Source organism: Peromyscus californicus, unplaced genomic scaffold (genome assembly GCF_007827085.1).
Source record: "Peromyscus californicus insignis strain IS unplaced genomic scaffold, ASM782708v3 Scaffold_6__1_contigs__length_162567912, whole genome shotgun sequence".
In the NCBI taxonomy this organism is placed as follows: Eukaryota; Metazoa; Chordata; class Mammalia; order Rodentia; family Cricetidae; genus Peromyscus; species Peromyscus californicus.
In genome coordinates this window covers 47952086-47971316 of record NW_026294584.1, presented here as the reverse complement: position 1 = coordinate 47971316, position 19231 = coordinate 47952086, and the positions used below count along the sequence as shown (strand labels likewise).

The 19231-nt window shown below is 44.8% G+C and overlaps 2 protein-coding genes across 11 annotated transcripts in view; both read right to left on the bottom strand.

Moving 5' to 3' along the window:
- Nucleotide 1: 1 nt before the first annotated feature.
- Nucleotides 2–19231, bottom strand: part of Tmem140 (transmembrane protein 140) — a 33873-nt gene continuing 14643 nt past the window's right edge. The window contains exons 1-2 of one of the 2 annotated variants that reach the window (XM_052721740.1): nucleotides 12302–12847; nucleotides 2–1489 (exon numbers count right to left, since the gene is read on the bottom strand). In XM_052721740.1, the coding sequence (XP_052577700.1) occupies nucleotides 909–1466 (558 nt within the window). In that variant the 5' untranslated portion in view covers nucleotides 1467–1489; nucleotides 12302–12847 and the 3' untranslated portion in view covers nucleotides 2–908. Of the gene's footprint in view, nucleotides 1490–12301; nucleotides 12848–19231 lie in introns of those variants that run through there. The other variant, XM_052721742.1, reaches the window with a different exon arrangement.
- The window catches only part of Agbl3 (AGBL carboxypeptidase 3), a 103314-nt gene continuing 99240 nt past the window's right edge, over nucleotides 15158–19231 (bottom strand). For 6 of the 9 annotated variants that reach the window (XM_052721709.1, XM_052721710.1, XM_052721708.1 and 3 more), the window contains one exon: nucleotides 15158–17911. In XM_052721709.1, coding sequence (XP_052577669.1) covers nucleotides 17512–17911 — 400 coding nt within the window. In that variant the 3' untranslated portion in view covers nucleotides 15158–17511. The remainder of the gene's footprint in view (nucleotides 17912–19231) is intronic. The other 3 variants (XM_052721716.1, XR_008214569.1, XM_052721723.1) reach the window with 3 other exon arrangements.

Genomic DNA, 19231 nt, shown 5'->3' with positions numbered 1-19231 from the left:
GTCCGTGTTTCTTTGTATTCATTGTGGCTTTTCAAGAGCATAGAATGAAGAACTCGTTGCCATGTAGGTTTTGTGCTATACAGACATTGAGAAATATATAATGATGCCCTAGTGCATACTATAATGATGCCCCAATGCATAATAAGGACCGTGTTTCTGCCTTTTCCAGTTCTGGGCAAGGTGAGGGGATGCAGTGTGTGTTTGTGTACAACTGTGAAGTCCTGTTTCCCTTCAAGGCTTTGGCACATCTTGATCTGCATTCCTGGGCCACAAGAATGGTTTGACAGTCTGGCATCAGGTCCAAGAGCCCATTCAGGGGAGCCCACAAAGCCAGCAAGGCTTCTCTTTGTGCCCTGTGTTTCTTAGCTGAGTCCTTGTGAGGTTATTCCTGGACCCCCAGGGCTGGAGTTCTGGTGTGGGGCTCATCATGCTGGAGGAACAGAAGCTTGCTAACAGGACTTGATGGTAAAGCGGTTTCTTCTAACCATTGCACCCATCTGTTGCCGTACACTTTCACAGAGTTCTTGTTTGACCCTTTGGCAAATCAGCTTGGAAATCTGGCCTCTGACAGTCAGGTTCTCACCTGCCTGAAGCTAGCGTGAGAATTGCTCAGAGTGGCTGATTAAGCAAGGACCCATGTGCTAATGAGCTACTTGGTTTTAGAGTCCTCCAGAGTAAGAAAGGACACTACGAAGCTGCAGGTACCCCCAGCCATCCATGATGCCTCTGGGCTCCTCGACACCACAGCCCTACCCCGCGGTGGGTGGGTCCCCCTGCTCGAGCTTGGGCTCAACATTAGCTGTGGAACAAGGTGGTTGAGAGGACCCGCCTAGCCACAGGTTCTCCGGCACCTTCTTGGAGCGCAGCTGGAACTGAACCCTTGTAATCCCATGAGCCTTTAGACTGGGCTAACAGTTCTCCCACTTGCCCTTGTCCTTCTTTTCCCTCGGAGGGAACATAACCGTGGCTATAAGCAAGAAGATGAGTAAGGCCTGGGCGAGGCACAGAGCTAGGAAGCCAGGCCCCAGGAAGGTGAGCCTGACCCACTTCCACACGTACGAGAGGAAGAGGCTTAGTCCACTGGCCAGCAGCACGGAGGACGCCGTCAGGAAGCCCACTGCCAGCTGCCACTCTCCTTCATCACTGTTGCACTGGGCGAGGAGGAGAGGCAGAAGGACAAACATTGTGAGGACCAGGGCCCCGTACACACCAAGCCTGGCCAGGGCTAGGCCAACCCGAGGAACCCCCAGCGCCTCCAGCTCAGGGAAGTTGTAACACTGTAGGGAGCCGGTGTCCTCCTTCCACAGACAGAAGTTGTAGAAGCCCACTCTCAGGTTAGGCAGGTCCACGAGGTTGCCAGCCTTCCAGAGGAGAGCGTAGGCCATCAGGGATAGGACCACAGCCACGAGGATCATGATGCCCACAAAGGGCAGGCAGTTGCTCCGCCATGGCCTGGGGATAGCCATTTCTTCTGCGGTTGCAGGGGGACCTGGAAAAGGTTACACCATGAATCTCTAGCCCTTCCCTCAGGCCTTCGTGTTTAGAAGTTCCTGTTCTTTCTGCCCTCCCCAGACAGGAAGTCCCACTCTCAGATCCTCAGTGGACCTCTGGTTTGAGGTCTTTCCCAGGCAGCTGTGGAAGCCTGAAGCCCCCATGCCAAAGGCTTTACAGCAGCATAGATAGAAGCCATCTGAAGCTCTGTGAGGGGGTATCTCATCCTCATGGAGGTGGGTTTGGATGTGTGTGGGGTGAAGGGCAAGCCTCTCTGTTAGGTGGCAGAGATCCATCTGGATCTCCGTGAGTTCAAGGCCACACTGGAAACAGAGCCAGGCAGTGGTGGCACACATCTTTAATCCCAGGACTTGAGATCTCATGCCTTTGCTTGGGAAGGACACACGCCTTTAATCCCAGGAAGAAATGGCAGGAAGCAGAAAGGTATATATGACGTGAGGACCAGGAACTAGAGGCTTTTGAACAGTTCAATTGAGACCCTCAGGGGTGAGGAATCAGAAGCTTTCAGTCTAAGGATTCGTGGAAACAGGAACTCATTCTCTTTGGCTGAGGATTTCTAGCAGTTAAGAATGTGGCTGGCTTCTTTCTGCTTCTCTGATCTCTCAGTTTTCACCCCAATATCTGGCTCTGGGTTTTTTATTAATAAGACCATTTAGCAATTTCTATTACATGTCTGTCCACCCTCTCCCCATAACAACAGTAACCTATTAATTCTAGAAAATTCTGGAAATATGTTTTAAAGAAAAAATTAAAACAATCCTTTATCTTACCACCCCAGTAAAACCACTGTTCATATTCCACAAATATTTTCCCTATTGTGATTGTACTTTTTTTTTTTTTGGCTTTTCAAAACAGGGTTTCTCTGTGTAGTTTTGGCGCCTGTCCTGGATCTTGCTCTGTAGACCAGGCTGGCCTCGAACTCACAGGGATCCACCTGGCTCTGTGTTGGGATTAAAAGCGTGCACCACCACTGCCCAGCATGATTGTACTTTTAAAAAGCATATTGACTGTTAAACACAATGGTTGTTCATTGACTATTGTGACCATTTTTCATAGTTGTTGAAATAGTCTTCAAAATGTGATGAATGGTTACATAATTTCGATTCATCATCTGGGTGTGGTGGTGCACACCTTTAATCCCAGCACTTGGAGGCAGAGGCAGATGGATCTCTGAGTTTGAGGGCAGCCTGGTCTACAGATTGAGTTCCAGGACAGCCAGGGCTATATAGAAAAACCCTGTCTCCAAAAAGAAAAAGCAAGCAAGCAACCAACCAACCAAAGACCTAAAACAGACAAACAACACCCCCCTCCTAAAAAAACAAACATATTCATCCCATAGGGCTGTTTGTTTCACTGTCTGGGTGATCTTAATGCATATTGCTAGACAGACCTACAGAAAACTTGCTAATACCATTTAGACGTATATAAAAGTGCCTATTTTGCCAGGTGGTGGTGGTGGTGGTGGTGGTGGTGGTGGTGGTGCACTCCTTTAATCCCAGCACTCAGAAAGCAGAGGCAGAGGCAAGCTGATCTCTGTGAGTTCCAGGCCAGCGTGGTCAGAGTGAGTTCTAGGACAACCAACCAAGTCTACACAGAGAAACAATGTCTTTAAAAACTTAAAAAAAAAAAGTGCCTATTTTCACTACTCTTTTATTCAAAAGGGACTTTCAAATTATTTCTAAAATAGTAGTCTGCACACTGTGCCTTTCTGTATGTACAGTTTCCACTCAGGAATAAAACAAATATTTATACCAGGAATGACTAGGAATACAGAGCTGGGAACCTTGTGAGACACAAACACAAGACCCAGACACCAAGTCCTGTGGGCCTAATCCAGGGAGCTAGGTGCAACCTAGCATTGGTAGCTCTGGGGAAGGACCCAGAGACCCTGTGGCTCACCTTCCTAGGGGACTCCTTTGGGGACCAGCTCCTCTAACACAGTGTAGTGGAATCTCTGTGTACCACATTTGTTTTACAAGAACAGAGAGGAATTAAAAGAGGAAGAATACTTGCCAGCCTTAAAAGTGTATGTGTGTGTGTGGGTGGGTGGGTGGGTGGGTGGGGGGTGTTTCCAAAGGCTTCAAATATATGACACCATAGAGATTCATTGGTGGGTTTTAGCAGCTCCCAGGCAGTCGACATGTGCCTGTTAGGACATTGACTTGGGAATCCACACTGCCTTTTCCCAGCATCTGGCTGTCTGAGTAGCCTGTCCAGTTCCTGGTTCTCATGGTGGCCTCCCCTGCAGAGGAGCCCAAGAGTGACCATCTTAGAAGCAGTCTTGGCTGCTGTTCCTTGGGCTTTTGTCAGAGGCCCTGCAGGCTGTGGCCAAGGATGCCCTGTTTGAATGTACTAGAAATTCTTGAAGCACTGATGCTGGCTATAGAAAGATTTGTCAAGACTGTAAAAAGGCAGCTTTAGTCCCTATGTCACTGGGTTGGAAGGATGAAATACTTACTCCATGTAGCCATGGTGTGAGGAAATTCCCAACATATTTTAAATGGTTTTACCCATTTAGCAAATTTTTGCAAGGTTTGTGTGCTTTTCGAGGGGTATTTCAGGATGTGGGGTGGATTTCTGGGTGTGGGACCCCTGTTTATCCAGTGATGCCATAGGAAATAAGGCTTGCCCAGCCTGCAGTATCCAGAAACAACCAGGATGGGAACTAGGAGACTCCTGTTTGAATTGTGCGTATTTAGGTTCAAATACTACCCTTGAAGCTCTGTCAGACATCAAACTTGGCTTCTCAGTGGAGGCTATGGTTACCTCAGCACAGCGCCTGCCAGGTACCAGGAGCCTTTGTTTGTGGCTTCATCTTCTCCAACTGACCTTTTGGAGGTTTTGGTAGGTTACTGTTTTGTTTTGCCCTGTTCTGAAATGAGTCTCTCTATGTAGCCCAAGTTGGCCTCAAACCCTATGATCTGCCCGCCCCAGCTTCTGAAATGCTGTGATTATGGGAATGTACCACCACACCCGACATTCCAAAGGCCTGTAATGGAGAGTGGAACAAGAGAAAACTGGAGGGAAGGAGCACAGGCCAGGCATGTGGAGAAGGCCTGTCCTGACTTTCCTCTGCTCTGCCCTCAAAGGCAGAGGTCAGTCCTAGCTCCTGTGCCTGCACTTGAGGCTCTCTACTATTGGTATGTCTTAGAACGTGCATTTTACTGGGGCTCAGGCCCCTTTGTCCTCTGCACTTGCTTTTTTGTGGTCAAGCTTCTCTGCTTAGGCTGTGCCTATTTCCTCCAGCCCACACTCTGCCAGTCTCCAACCTCTTTGGATGGGCCAGAAGTTGAGATGTATACTAGAATCGGTGTTCCTGAGGAAAAGTGTCATCTCTTTTATCTTGCTAGGCTGGTAGGATTTTTTTTGAATGAATGAATGAATGAATGAAAATGCCCTCTGGTATCCTTAGGTGTACATCATGTGTTATGGCCACATCTCAGCAAGATGGCAGAGCATCCTCAGGGGCCCTGTGTATGGATTTCATTTTAACAGCAGGGTTGGGATGTCCATTCAGGTTCCTCCTGGAAATACAGACTTCAGAGGCTGGTAACGAGGCTTCACTCTTCAACTCCCTCGCTGAATACCTGTGTGTTTGGTTGGAAACCGATGACACTCTTCCAGCTGCCCCAGCAGCCTACCCTGTGCTGTTTCTCTAACACCCATGGCGATCACATTCTCACCACAAAAGGACCCTAATGCCCTATAATAAGCCTGTGTGTCCTTCAAAGGGCAAGAGGCCCTAGAGCTGTGGTTCTCAACCTTCCCAATGCTGTGACCCTTTAATACAATTCCTTATGTGGTGGTGACCCCCAACCTGAAAATTCTTTGCATTGCTACTTCATAACTGTAATTTTACCACTGTTATGAATTATAATGCAAATATCTGTGTTTTTTGATGGTCTTAGGTGACTTCCGTGAAAAGGTCATTTGCCCCCAGAGGGCCGTGACCCACAGGTTGAGAATCACTGCTCTAGAGACTGCTGAGTCATGGTGGCCATTTTTAGATAAACTCCTTCCTGTTTATAATAAAGTAATGCATGTTAGTTGCAGAAAACTATCAAAACATGTCAAAGTGTGGAGAAAGACAGCCGGGCGGTGGTGGCGCACGCCTTTAATCCCAGCACTCGGGAGGCAGAGCCAGGTGGATCTCTGTGAGTTCGAGGCCAGCCTGGGCTACCAAGCGAGTCCCAGGAAAGGCGCAAAAGCTACACAGAGAAACCCTGTCTCGAAAAACGAAAAAAAAAAAAAAAAAATCATCTACAACTTCTGGTAAAGTGACCAGCGAGCACATCTCTCCCACTCTGCAGGTGGGATCACAGAGATCTGGGTGTGCATTTCATGTATCGTTATAACATACATGTTTCTTTATGTCCTACCATTGTTTCCTGTTATCCTTAAGGGCTTCCTGGAGCTCTCATAGCTTATAGTCTTTTTAAATTATTTTTATAATTTATCTCATAATCATATGAATAATGCTATGTGATGTGTTTGTAAATAAATTTATCCTTCTAGCAGCTTAACTTAAAAATTTACACTTTATATTTGTGTGTGTGTGTGTGTGTGTGTGTGTGTGTGTGTGTGCCATAGCACATGCAGGGAGGTTAGAGGACAGCTTGCAAGAGTCAGCTCTCTCCCTCCACCATGTGGGTTTGGAGAATGGAACTCATGTTGCCAGCCTTGGCAATTATCTCTTTACTCACTGAGCCATCTCAAGGCTCCAGCTTGACTTTTGAACTCCACTGTATTTTAGAAATGAGGTCACTCTACTGCCCAGGCTAGTCTTGGGCTCCTGGGCAACAGTAAGCCTCCTGAGTAACCGGGGCTACAGGCATGAGCTGCTTGCTGGCGAGTGCTGATCTTACCCCATCCTCTCAAATGTTGCATATTCTTGAACCATCTAATCTTAGACATTGATGACTCACTGTTGCTCAATGCTTCCTTCCTTCAGAGATAGGAAAGTTCAGCATTTTCAAGTGTTTACTGACCATCCATATCTTTTTTGTGGATTTCTTTGGCTTTTTAAACACAACTTTTGAACATGTGCAAGGCCTTGGGTTTGATCCCTATACTGCCCAAAAGAAACTATTCCGAGTTTTAGTTTTCCATGCAGACAAAGGCTGCCAGACTGTTAGTCGCTGGGCCACAGTAAAGCAAATCTTCCTGCTGCCCCAGGCCCCCAGCACTAAGCCCTGAGCTGAGGTTCCAGTTTGTGGGGATTTGAGGGCCGCAGCATGAGAATGACCTCAGAGGGTGGTGGTTTCTGCTTGAAGGGGAGAGAATTCCTAGTTCTGGAAATAGGAAGGTTAATCTGAGGTTGAGGTTGGTTGGTTGGTTTGTTTAAGCATCTTTATAATTATCCTAGTGGAGAATAGGCTAGTGACTGAAGGGGCATGACCACTAAATCATTCTACCCTGAATTATGAATTATGTTCTTGTCAGGATCATTTTTAAAGAGTGAAACAGATCTCAGATCTCTGAAGACCATTTTAACAACCCTCTGGAGGCCTGGGAACCTGCACACCAGGTAACGATGAGAAATGAATGAAGCAGAGAACGTCTCCACAGCATAGCTTTGGGTGTGTGGCCCTGGCTCTAAGATGAGCCACCTTCTGCCTCTGAAGAACACTGGAGAAGGGCTGAATAACTGTTGCTTTTGACACTTGCTTCCTACTTAAGATGGCTGTTGTTTTAACCCTGGCACAGTGGCTGCACTGAAATCTACCGCTATTTCAGCCAGCAACTGCAACTCCACAGTTACCAGCCTGCTTCTCTAGTAGCTGCCTGGCCGCTTAGGCCACAGCCTGATGGGAATTCTATTCCCACAGGCACCAGCTCTGATGCTGCCACTAAAGGTCGCTTTAGCATTCTATTTATAAATAAGACTAGAGATTCAAAGGCTGGGGTAAAAACCAGTGAGCTCAGAGAGGCCGAGTAGCAACCAGCTAACCCTCTCTCTTTGCTGGCATCTCCAAAAGACCCGGGTTTCTGCTTTGCCAAACCAGAAAAAGCTGTACCACTCCAGATCCCTCCCTGCTACTTCCTGTGTGTCTCTCTCTCCTGGATGCCTTCTGATGCTCTATGATTACTTTCTGTCAACTAGTTGCTATCTAGTCGATAGATGCAAAGTTAACTTTAATACAAATGCAAACTCGGGGTTCACGGTGATTGAATGTCCCCCAACAGACGGCTGAGTCTGTTGCTCCCTGCCCCAGGGAAGGTTCGTAGCACCAGCTTCCATTCCTAGCTATTCCTGGTACTTGTTTCCTTCCATGCAAAACTGCCTATTATCTTAAACTCCACGGGACTTTCCTGATCACATACTTATAATTTCAAGTCGGTCACTGCTCCTCATCACTATTAAGCTAGCATGTTCTCATCCCGATAGTCAAGAGCCTCATAACTCCCCTTTCTCTACATTGTCTTATGCAGAAACAAACACCCCCCACTCACAGGCTCTTCCTCCATGTCTCATGGGATTCAGGTCTACACTTGAGAGCAGGGCTTCCTAGCTTCCCCGCTCACCAGCCCACCACCCGAATTCCCACGTCCCTAACACTGTCTGCATGAACTCTGCCTTCTCTGTCTAGGCTAGTCTTACAGAAAAACCGTCTGCTGCTCTTTTTTTTTTTTACATCAGATCACCCACCACCAGTGAAAATTCATTCCATTCATTTCATAAATCTTTACCGTGTGCCAAAAGGAATGAAGTTTGCATGCAGACAGTCCCCACGGTCAGTGTTCCCTCTCCAGGAATGGGCCACCTAGATGACTAACATTTGATTTCTTCATCTGTGAACAGTGTCATATCGTCTGCCTGGCAGGTGTTCATGTGCCCTGAGCAAGCTCCCAAGTAGGGTGAAGGACTGCTGCTACTCAGGAGCTCTCTTTTCTTGGGTGACATTAGAAATACTTTGACCTTCTTTCTGCTTCTTAGCAGTAAGACCCCTCCATATGTCACTCCACACCCTCCCTCCCAGACTTGCAGTACGATTGCTCTCTCCTCCCTCCCTTACCACACTGGTTTCTCTGGTATTTTCTGGAAATCTCAGACAAGCTCAGGACTTTCGTCATTGTTACCCAATCCCCTTCGTTAAATGCCTGCCTGTATGTAGGGACATCTTCCTTGGTTAGCACTGTGGAAACTGCAACATCCTCTTCTTCCAGGAGGCCAGCCTGGTGCTCTCATCCTTCCTCATCAGCATACGTCACCATTGACATAAAACACTTCGCTTACCCCATCTTCCAGCAGAATGGAACTCCAGGGGAACAAATGCTTGTGTGTTCCTGTGTGTGTGTGTGTGTGTGTGTGTGTGTGTGTGTGTGTGTGTGTGTGTGTAGCTGTATCTTCATGTGCGGAGGTCTGAGAACAACCTTGGGTGTGCCATTCTTTCCTTAGGAATGCCATCTACCTTATTTTTTGAGACAAAGGCTAGGCTGGCTGGCCAGTGAGCCCCAGGGATCTATCCACCCATCCTCTGCCAAGGGCTGGGATTACAAACACTGGCCACCATTCTCACCTTTTTATGTGGGTGTTGAGAACCCAACTCAGGTCTTCATGCCTGCATGGCAAACACTTTACCAACTCAGCCTTCTCCTTACTATGTTCAGTTTTCCATCCATCCATCCATCCATCCACCCACCCACCTTCCTACCTATCACATCTATCTACCTACCTATTTGTCCTATCTATTTATTTATCTATCATCTAATTTTTTTTCTGTTCTGTCCTCAGCACCCAAGGCTGCTCCTGGCACCTAGAACACACTCAACAAACATCCCCTAGATGACAGGAGTGGTTGACTGGATGTCAGCAGTGGCACACGTGACTTCTCATAAGCTTCTTCCTCTTTCACTTTCTTGACTTGCTCCACTGTCCTCTGTCTGGTTCAGTTAAAAAATTCTTCCCACAACCACCTGGGTTCAAGTCTCTCTCTTGTCACTACCTTCTGGTTCTGCATGGGGCTTTGGGAGGTTGAAATGAGTTGTTCTCACGAATGGACCAGTTCCTGGCACATGCTTAAGCGAATGTGTATGTGTGCTCTGATCCTGAGGCTAAAGCAGTGATTTGGGGGAAGAAAAGGAAACTGAGGTAGAGGCGGAGGGTGGGGTATGCAGTGAGTGAAGTCAGAACAGTAACTGACAAGCTTCAGGGAGAGCAAGGCTGCCCATTTCTTTGTCAGAGGAGGCCACTGGCCCTGGCTAAACATGTTTAAGATTAGCATTTGTGGCTTAGGTGTGGTCCTCACAGGAACAGAAAGGAAGGAGAATGGGAAATGGGTCGTGTTTCCTTTGGCAGAAATATGAGCCCATGTCCCAGTTTTTCAAAAATGGGCTAGGGCATTGTTATTGCTTGAGTGTGTTTAGTGGTGTAGGTGGCCGGCTCTGCCCTATAAAGAAAAATAGCTTGACCAGCAGAAATATGACTACACCAAGAGACTGTGACAAAAAGCCAGACGCATGGTCTAGGCTAAGACATGGACGGCAAGTCATTGAAGTAGCTGACTAAATGGCTCCTTTAATATTACTTGGTATTTGTTGCTCACTAGCATAGGGCATAACCCAGCAGGGAACAAAGTTTACAGAGACCTGGGAAGTAGAAAGCCATCCTTGCCGTGAGCATGCACCTCCATCACTTTGCACTGGCAGGTCTCTCAGCAGGTTTAGGACCGCTGATTCATAGGCTGAGGACCAGGCTTCCCAGGACCTGGTTCTCATTACTGAGCCCTGTCACTCTTCCCTGCAATTCTGAGAGGTGCCACTCCCTTTCCCAGGCTAGGATTTCATCTCTTGACCCCGCTAATGATGCCTCTGGGAGGTCCTTGAGCCAGGGGTCCTGAAGAATTAAAGACACACTGGCCAAGCAAAATGCCCCCTCCCCCCTCAACTGAGCCTGTGCTCTGCTTGTAAGACATATACCACATAGATTTTTAGGGAGATTATTTTGAAAATCTTTGGGAAGGAAATGAACAGGGCAAAGTGAGGAAGAGAAACCAGCAGGAATATGTAATGTAATGGTTCCATATTAGAGTGTCAGGAAGAGCTATATGCACTAGAGACATCAGGTTTGAGGCCTGAGGGAACCTTCCATTAACTAGCTAATGCTAAAGTGGCTGATTATTAACAAGCCCCTCCCAAATAAAGAAAAACCCCAAACTATTTTAGGGCATCACCTCATACCATATGCCAAAATAAATTTCACATGGATTCAAGAATGAATCCATGTAAAATGAAATCTAAAAAAAATAATCTTTGATTTATGAATGAGAAAGCACATTCTGAACTTAAATCAAAACTACAAGGAAATTATAGATTTAGCTATTTAAAAATGGAGATTTCTGTGCACCTGTAATAAAAGCAATACAAAATTAAAAGACAATGAGCACAGAAAGTATCTGCAATAATTATAAGGTGATTAATATACCTAATATATGGAAATGTTCATGCAAACATCAAAAAACACTGCATGAAATAAAAATGAATGAGGGAATTCACAATAGAATGTAGCTAACATGAAAAAAATCTATTTTTCCTAGTGCCTCCAAGGTATGCTAAGGAACAACTTCCGTGTTTCTCTCTAAAAACTACAGATAACCCTCTCGGTGACATTCCAACTGGCAAGACTGACTTTCTAACACAGTGACTCTGAATTTAAAGTTTGTATGTATTTTGGCCTAATAACCCACTTTTTATAACCTTATCCCAAGACAGTATCAGGAATGTAACTCCTGATTTATTAACACAGGATGGGTTATCACAATATTGGGCATAAAGTGGGTGGCAGCTTGAATTTCCAACATTAGAAGTTAATTATGGCACATCAAGGTGATGAACCAGCATGCAGCTTTTAGGAAGGTCACAGAAGCACATGTGGTGATAAGTCATCTGTAGAAAGAGGTTCAGGAGAGAGGGACTAAGGAGTTAGTCCCAGTGCTGGCTAGCTATGGTATTTCTGGGTGAAGACTACATTAAAATCTTCCCGAAATTATGTGCTGTTTGTGAAAAAGTGAAATTTATAAAACAAGTCACCATAGCCTTAGTAATTTGATAATGTGGGAACCAAAGTAAGAACTGTAGAAAAGGCTGTGTGTAAAATATAGACCTGAGATTAGGAAGACCTGGTAGGGAAGAAAATACTGAAAATGTGCTCAGTTGTCTTGAAGAAAAGAAATATTGTCCCCATTTTCTCTCTCTCCTTACTGAACAACTCCTCTGATTTTACAGACTAAAGAAGTATAGTGGAAGGTACTAATCAGCCCAGATTAGAAAAAACCAAACCAACCCCCCAAACTCTCAAGATCTGTTCCAAGGGACACCCCCTCTCCCCCACCGTGTGAGTTTGCTTTGCGGGGCTGAAAGGCAGTCTATGACGACATAGGGTCTTAAAGTCTCTTAGATCCTGTACTTCTCTTTCAGCCGAGAACACAGACCTTTCCTTGGTGTTTTCTGAAGTCCTGGTATTAGTTTAGCTGCTGCTGTAGTGACCTGGTTTTGTTTGTCTATTTCTGGAGAACAGTGTGTCCTGCAGCCACAGGTGTTTACTGGTACAGGGTGTGCAGAGACCTGGCTGCACGAAGTCAGCTTGTGTGTTTCTAACCATTTCCCAGTGTTACCTTCGTCGTCTTTGAGGCCGAGGTACACAGAGTGATGCTTAAGAGCATGCGGATAGGACAGAGGTAAAAGGGTGAGCACATCCCGGGGAGAGAGGAGGCCACAAACACCAAGCAAGCCTTTCCCCTTTGCTTGTTGTTAGAATGTCTCTGCTGTGGAGCTGTGAGGAGGTACTTACGAAAACCAAGGCTAGAGCCCACGAACACTCATCAAAAGGTGACACAGGAAATCGACTCCGGGAATGGATTCTCTCCTGGGCTGCTTTCTGATGTCAGGCTCCAGGAACTAGGGCAGAGGAGAGCAGCTGCAATCCCCCGCTCGGAGCTAGTGTCCTCCTGCATTCACAGCAGTGTCCAAGTAAACAACTCTGAACTTTGGTACATTTGTGCTGACTGATGTCACTATCAGCTGATTTCACTTTCGGTTTTTAACTTGCCTGTGTCTTATGACTTTTCAGAAATGAAGAGCATAAACAACTTCTTGTTGCTCACCGGAGCACATGACCCACACCTGAACACACAAACCACCTGATCAGTGAGCCAGGTGAGGGTGCTGGTTGTACCACACTAACTTCTGAAAGGAAAGTAGATGTCAGCTTCCAGAGCTCCGGGGGATGTAACCCAGATAAACACAACCTAGAATCTTTCTAGGGAGGGCCTTAGATCATGTGGCCAACTCCCCAGCCAGCGCACAGGTGGAACCTGGGTCCCCTCTACTCATTCATTCAGAAGGCAGCTATACCATGGACCCATTTTGGGGGGGGGGGGCGCAGGGGAGGGGGACTGTTTTTCTGTATTGGGAACTTTGCCATCAGCAAAGTAATGCTCAAGAGTTGTGGAGCAACAGGAGCAGTGTGCTCCCATCTGAAACTAAAAGAGAAAGAGAGCGTTGAGTTTCAAAGTCGCAAGGACTTGTGGCCCGGGTTTACAACTTGCCTTCGCAGCTCACATGATCGCTGGAACTTAGGAATTGGGTAAGCTTGGAAAGACAGTAGACAGCTCCCCAATAATGCTAAATTCTCGGGTTTCTCTTCCTTTCTCTAGGACACCCTGTACCCAACTGAGGTCTTACTTCTTCCTAGGGATTCTCTTTGCCTCTATGCTAGGTTCAATTTCTTATTTTTCTGGATCAGAAACTGTTCTCTTCCTTGGTTTATTCACTCGTTAGAATTAATCTCCGTGATTTCTTGAGAAAGGAGGGACACCAAAGGTTTTTTTGTTTTGTTTTGTTTTAAAGTTTGCCAAACTGATAAGATCTTTATTTTATTCTTAAGCTTGTTCAAGACAGAACTTTTGGTTAAACTCATTTTCCTATACAGTGTTGAGACTGTATTCCACACTGTCCACCTTTGCTGTTATTGTTCGGAAGTTCAAAGCTTTTTGCCCTCTCAGCTTTTTGCTTTTAAAAGAAAGTGCCATTTTAGTGAGGTCTTGGGAAGAAAAAGTTAAATGTACAACCACTGTGCCATTTTCAACTGGAGTCTAAGTCAGCCTGCCCCCTGCAATGTTTCTGTCTTTCCTTCTTTTATTATTGTGAGGCACGGTCTATCTCATCTTATAGCTCAGACTGGCTTCAACTCTCAGAAATCCTCCTGCCTTTGATTCCCAAGGGCTGGGATTACAGACCATGTCTGGCTTCTCCTCATTTTCCCTTTGTTTTCATTCCAACAGGGCTAGCTTGCTGGGTTGTTCACTGGTTCTCATGATCTACCTAGTCTGTGGTCGAGCTTACTGCTTTTAATAAGCAACTAACCTTGTGCTGCCAAAGCCTTCGCTGTTTAGGCATCACTTTGCCCTGGAACTTCCCCACACTCTGCTAAACAAGTTTCCTTGGGAAGAGTTTCGGAACTCTTTGCTCTTATGTATGCTTTTCCCGAGACCTGATATCTGAGCTATTTCTGTGGAGCTGCTGTTCGTGACAGTGCTGCTTGTCTTGAATGACATGGCTGTTCTTAGAGTAGGTGCTGGTGAGGCAGTAGTCTGGTCTGTTCAACTTGACAGTTCCCATATGGAACTTCTACCTTATGAAGAAGCTGGTCAAAGGTGACTAGCTCCAGTACAAAGGGGAAGGGCCTTTGTACTATGGTTGGGTGGCAAAGGGATGTCTCTAACCTGCTTGCACCTGCTTGGAGCAACTTGCCTCTGCAACTTGGAGAGGGGCTGAAGGAGGAAGTCTGAAGGGAGGGAAGTGCATACAGCCATGCAATCATTGTGAGGACTCTAACTTTTCTGGAATGCAATCTTCTCATTTATTGTGTTTATTTATCGTGAGTGTGGGCACACGAGCCCACACACAGCAAGACTGTGGAGGTCAGAGGACAACTTGCAGGAACCGTTTCTCTCCTTCCATGTGGGTTCCAGGGATTCACTTCAGGTTGTGTGGCCTGGAGGGAAGCTCCTTTACTTGCTGAGCCATCTCACTGGCCCTGAAATACATTTTGGGGACAACTTCTGGAGACTTTAGTTTTTCTAAAAATCATTTTACCAGTTTTTATTTTTTTTTATTGGGGAACAGGTAAGGAAACTATCAATTCTAGGAATGGATCTCTGCCTACTTTTTATATTTCTGAAAGAACTCCAAAATTTTAGGTTCACTGCAAAACCGAGAGAAAGGTACGTATAATCCTGACTCACTCAGTGTCATCTCGGCTTTCTCCTACATTGTCTGCTCGTGTTTCACCGCTTGGGATGTGATGACCCACTCTGAGTTCATTTGTGCTGTGAGGTCTGTGTCTGGACTCCACTTCGTTTGTTGTTTTGTGTATGCGTGTTCACTTGTTCTAGCACTGCTCCATCACACTGCTTTGCTTCTTTCTCCAGAACTTTCCTGGGCTATTTTGTCTCACTAGTCTGCTGATTCTTTTGCCAGCACTGATCACAAAAGGCATTTGACCAACTCCAACATGCGTTCATGATAAAAGTCCTAGAGAGAGTGGAACTGGAAGGAACATAGCTCAACATGTATATGACAGACACACAGCCAACATCATCCTAAATGGAGAAAAGCCTCACTTGTACCTAACTGATGGATGAACTCAGCATTCATTAGTGTCTTTAATTCCGAGCCATTGTTTCTTAGAGTTTACAGTTCTCCGTATTACTCATCCTTTCTCATAGTACCTACTTATTCCACTCAAAGCCTTGGCATATTAATCTAATTACTATAAATTCCTGAGAGATCTGGTGGAGGTTTTCCAGAGAAGGGAACTTTTGAGTTTAATCTTCAAGGAGAAGTAGAGGCTTTCCAGTTGTACTGCAAGGTTTACATAATAATCAGACGGAATGAATGGTCTTTATGGAAGAGTGGCATACTTAGGGAATTTAAATATTATAACATGAAGGACAAAGTGAAAATGGTCTACATGTCAGGTATTTACAGCAAATAAGAGACAAGGGGAGGGACTGTTAGACAGCTTGGTGGGTACAGGCACTTGCTGCCAAGCCTGACCATCTGAGTACCATCCCTGTAGCCATGTGGGAGGAGAATGGACTCCAGCAAATTGTCTTCTGACCTCCGTGTGTACCATGGCATACGTGACCCAATGGTGCATGAGCATTCACACATCCCCTCCCTCCACACACAAAAAAGTAAATAATGTAATAAGACATTAAAAAATATGGTACAGGGCAGGGGATTATAAGGGAAAGGATAAAAGCAAAATAATTAAGGAAATACCTCTATACACCCCAGTCTTCCAAGAAACCAGTTGATTACTTTGGTTATACTCACAAAGATGTTCAACTCTAGAGTTTGTAGTCTCAAACTTTCATATAACTGAAGTTTCAAAGAACAAATGCCAATTTAAAAATTTAGATTTCCATGAAGTTTAGCTTTCCCTGATTTATGAGAACAAGGGCAGGTTGACTTTTAAGAGCTTGTATTCTATCACAGTGTCAGTTACCAAGGTAAGAATTCCTAGCAAAGAAATTAGGGACCTGAGAACCCAGACACCAACCCCCACAACACAGTCCTTACTGAGAAAAACAGTTGTTTCCTACCATGTATAAGGATTCTTGAGGAAATTTATGCTCAGAATTCCCTACAAATAACATTTATTTTCTTAACACTGCAGTGAGCTCTCGAGTCCTCAGTTACTAGAAACACTGACTGCAGAACCTCTTTATCCCACTTAGACCTGTGACCTGTGTCTGCTCTGTCTCCTGCTTCCTCACTCACTCACCTTCATCTTGACTGACACACTTGCTACACTTACTTCTTTGCACATGCAGTAGGAATCTCTCCTTGTACTCACTATATTTTTATTTTTATTTTTGTGTGATACTGGGGTGTAAACTAGGGCCTCCCCACATTAGGCATGTAGTTCTCTCACTAAGCTACACCCCCAGTTTCCCTCCTTGTTGTTTTAGTCTTTTGGTTGGATATAGGATTTTATCAGGTTGCTGAGACTGCTCTTGAACTCATGTCGTAGCTCAGGCATGCCTTGAACTTGTGATCTCAGTCAGGTTCCTAAGCAGATGGGATTATAGCTTGTACCCCCTAGCCTGACTGCTCACCACCTTATGACAAATGTGATGTGTAGGACTTGCTTCTGAAGTATCCACTTGAATAAAAGGCTGGAGGTGTGCACTCACTGACTCCAGGAGAAATGGGACTTCTAATCTTTTACAACTTTGCTTAATTATGAGATGTAAAATGACTTTGAAACCATAATATATTTCCATGTCATTTGGTTCCCTTTAGTCTGTGCAATTAGCATCTTTTAATATGTGCTATTTCATCAATTGGAGGTATACAAATTAGTGCTTTACTATGTATTCTTATTCAGTTATTATTAGCATTTATTATCTTGCTTTTTAAATGTTGCCCAGGCTAGCCTTGAATCCCTGATCCTTCTGCCTCTACCTCCAAAGTGCTGGGATTGCTAGTATGCCACTCTGCCCAGCTATCATATGCGTTCACAGGAACAATTCTATTATGTTCTTCTAGAAGGGAGAGATACTGCTTATTTCTCCTGTGCTTTCTCTATCATACCAACTATCTAAAAGAGATGCAGGAATGATGCTGGCTGCGGATTCAATAAAGTGACTAAAATCTCTGATAGCATGTCTTTCCTTTCTTGAAGTCTTAGTTTTTTGTTGTTATATACACACATAATTTTGGAAGAAATCAACAGTTTCAAGCTCTTTCCCATGTTGATACAAATTAAATATATGTGTTTTTAACGTTTCTATATTTCCTCTGGATTTTTAAAACCTCTGAAAGATGTTTCCTTTAAGGAAGATGGGCTATGTAAAATCTGTAGTTCAGTATCCACACATGCATGTGAAGGGGGGGAGGGGGGCTGCTGACTTTTACTGTGTCAGCACATCTCGATCAGCCACAGTTCTCAGAGTAACTGGCAGCTTGATGAACTGTTGCCGTGGAGCTTCAGGTGGAAGGTGAGCGGCCATTACTCTCATTTGGTTTCTTGTTGCTCTTAGTTGGTCGAGGAACCATCTGCTCAGAGCTCTTCAGGATGGACTCCTCAAGCTGAAGACTGTTGCCGTGGACAATATTTGCATCCATTTTAGGACGAGGGCGAACAGTCTCCTGTTTGCTGCTGGGGAGCGTCATATCTTCAGTGTCTCTGGCACAGAGTTCGGAATGCTTTTTCCTCTTCTGAAGATTGCAGAGGGGTGATAAACTTTCAAATGAGCCCTGGGGCACAGACCGGAGCCATTCTGAGGCATTTGTCATAAGATTCCTTTGGGTTTTAAAAGGGACATTTCTGGTTGGTGTCCAAGGTGTGCTGTATCTTCTTATATTTATGCAAGCAGTTGGAATAAGTCTAGAAAAGAAATGAAATGTATGAGTTTTTGTCTAGTGTGAACCTACTTTGTGGTCTTAGGTATACTGCCATAATGCAGATTGTATATTTTTCCCTTGGGTGAGCTCAATTCCCCTTAAGACTTTATCTTCATCTTTATGAAGATGAGCTAAATCTTCATCTCTGGTTCTAAGTGTTTGGTTCTACTCCAATCCTGTTCTAGATATCCAGAGGATGTGGTTATACTTTGCCATTAAAACGTAGTTTATTCCAGCTAGGTGGTGGCACATGCCTTTAATCCCAGCACTTGAGAGGCAGAGCCAGGCGGATCTCTGTGAGTTCGAGGCCAGACTGGTCTACAGAGCGAGACCTAGGACAGGCACCAAAACTATAAGGAGAAACCCTGTCTCGAAAAACAAAACAAAACAAAATTGAAAAAAAATGTAGTTTATTCCATTAGACTAGATAGATTATACATGGTATAGGATATTTTTAGATAACTAGTAAGAGTCAATGAGTTTAAGAGAGAGAAGTTTCCCTCTTGAGAGAGATTTTTTAAATCATTACTTGTAGCTACTTACAGGCTATTTTTCTTTAGAATTCTATTTAACTGGGAATTTTAGCTATACTTTCATTAAACTTTTAAGTTATGAAGTAATTGTAGCATCATGTGCACTTGGAAGAAATAATAGGGACAGATTGCATATACCCTTCACCTGATCCCTCTAGATGTGACATTTTGTAAAGTCTCAGCGAAACAGCACAGTGAACATACTGCCACTGGTGTGGACAAGATACAGAACCACGCCCTCATGTTGTTCTATGGCGCCCACGTCTCTCCTGTCTTGACTTCTCTTTAACTTGCCCTCATGTTGTTCTTATGGCGCCCATGTCTCTCCTGTCTTGACTTCTCTTTAACTTGCCCTCATGTTGTTCTATGGCGCCCACGTCTCTCCTGTCTTGACTTCTCTTTAACTTGCCCTCATGTTGTTCTATGGCGCCCACGTCTCTCCTGCCTTGACTTCTCTTTAACTCCTGGAAAACATTAACTTGCCTTCCAAATGATATCATTTTGTTGTTTCAAGAATGTTATGTAAATGTAACCATACAGTGTGCAGCCTTCTGGAATTAATTTTTCTACCACCCCAGTATAATTCTTTGGGGGTTCATTGTTGTTCTGTTTCTCCTCTGTTAATTTTTTTTTTTTTTATCAATTTTCTTGAGTACTAGTCAGTGGCATGGATATATACTACAATTTAATGATTTATCCACTGAAGGACCTGTGAATCATTACCAGTTTATGGGTATTGCAAATAAAGCTGAATAAACATTTGTGTGCAG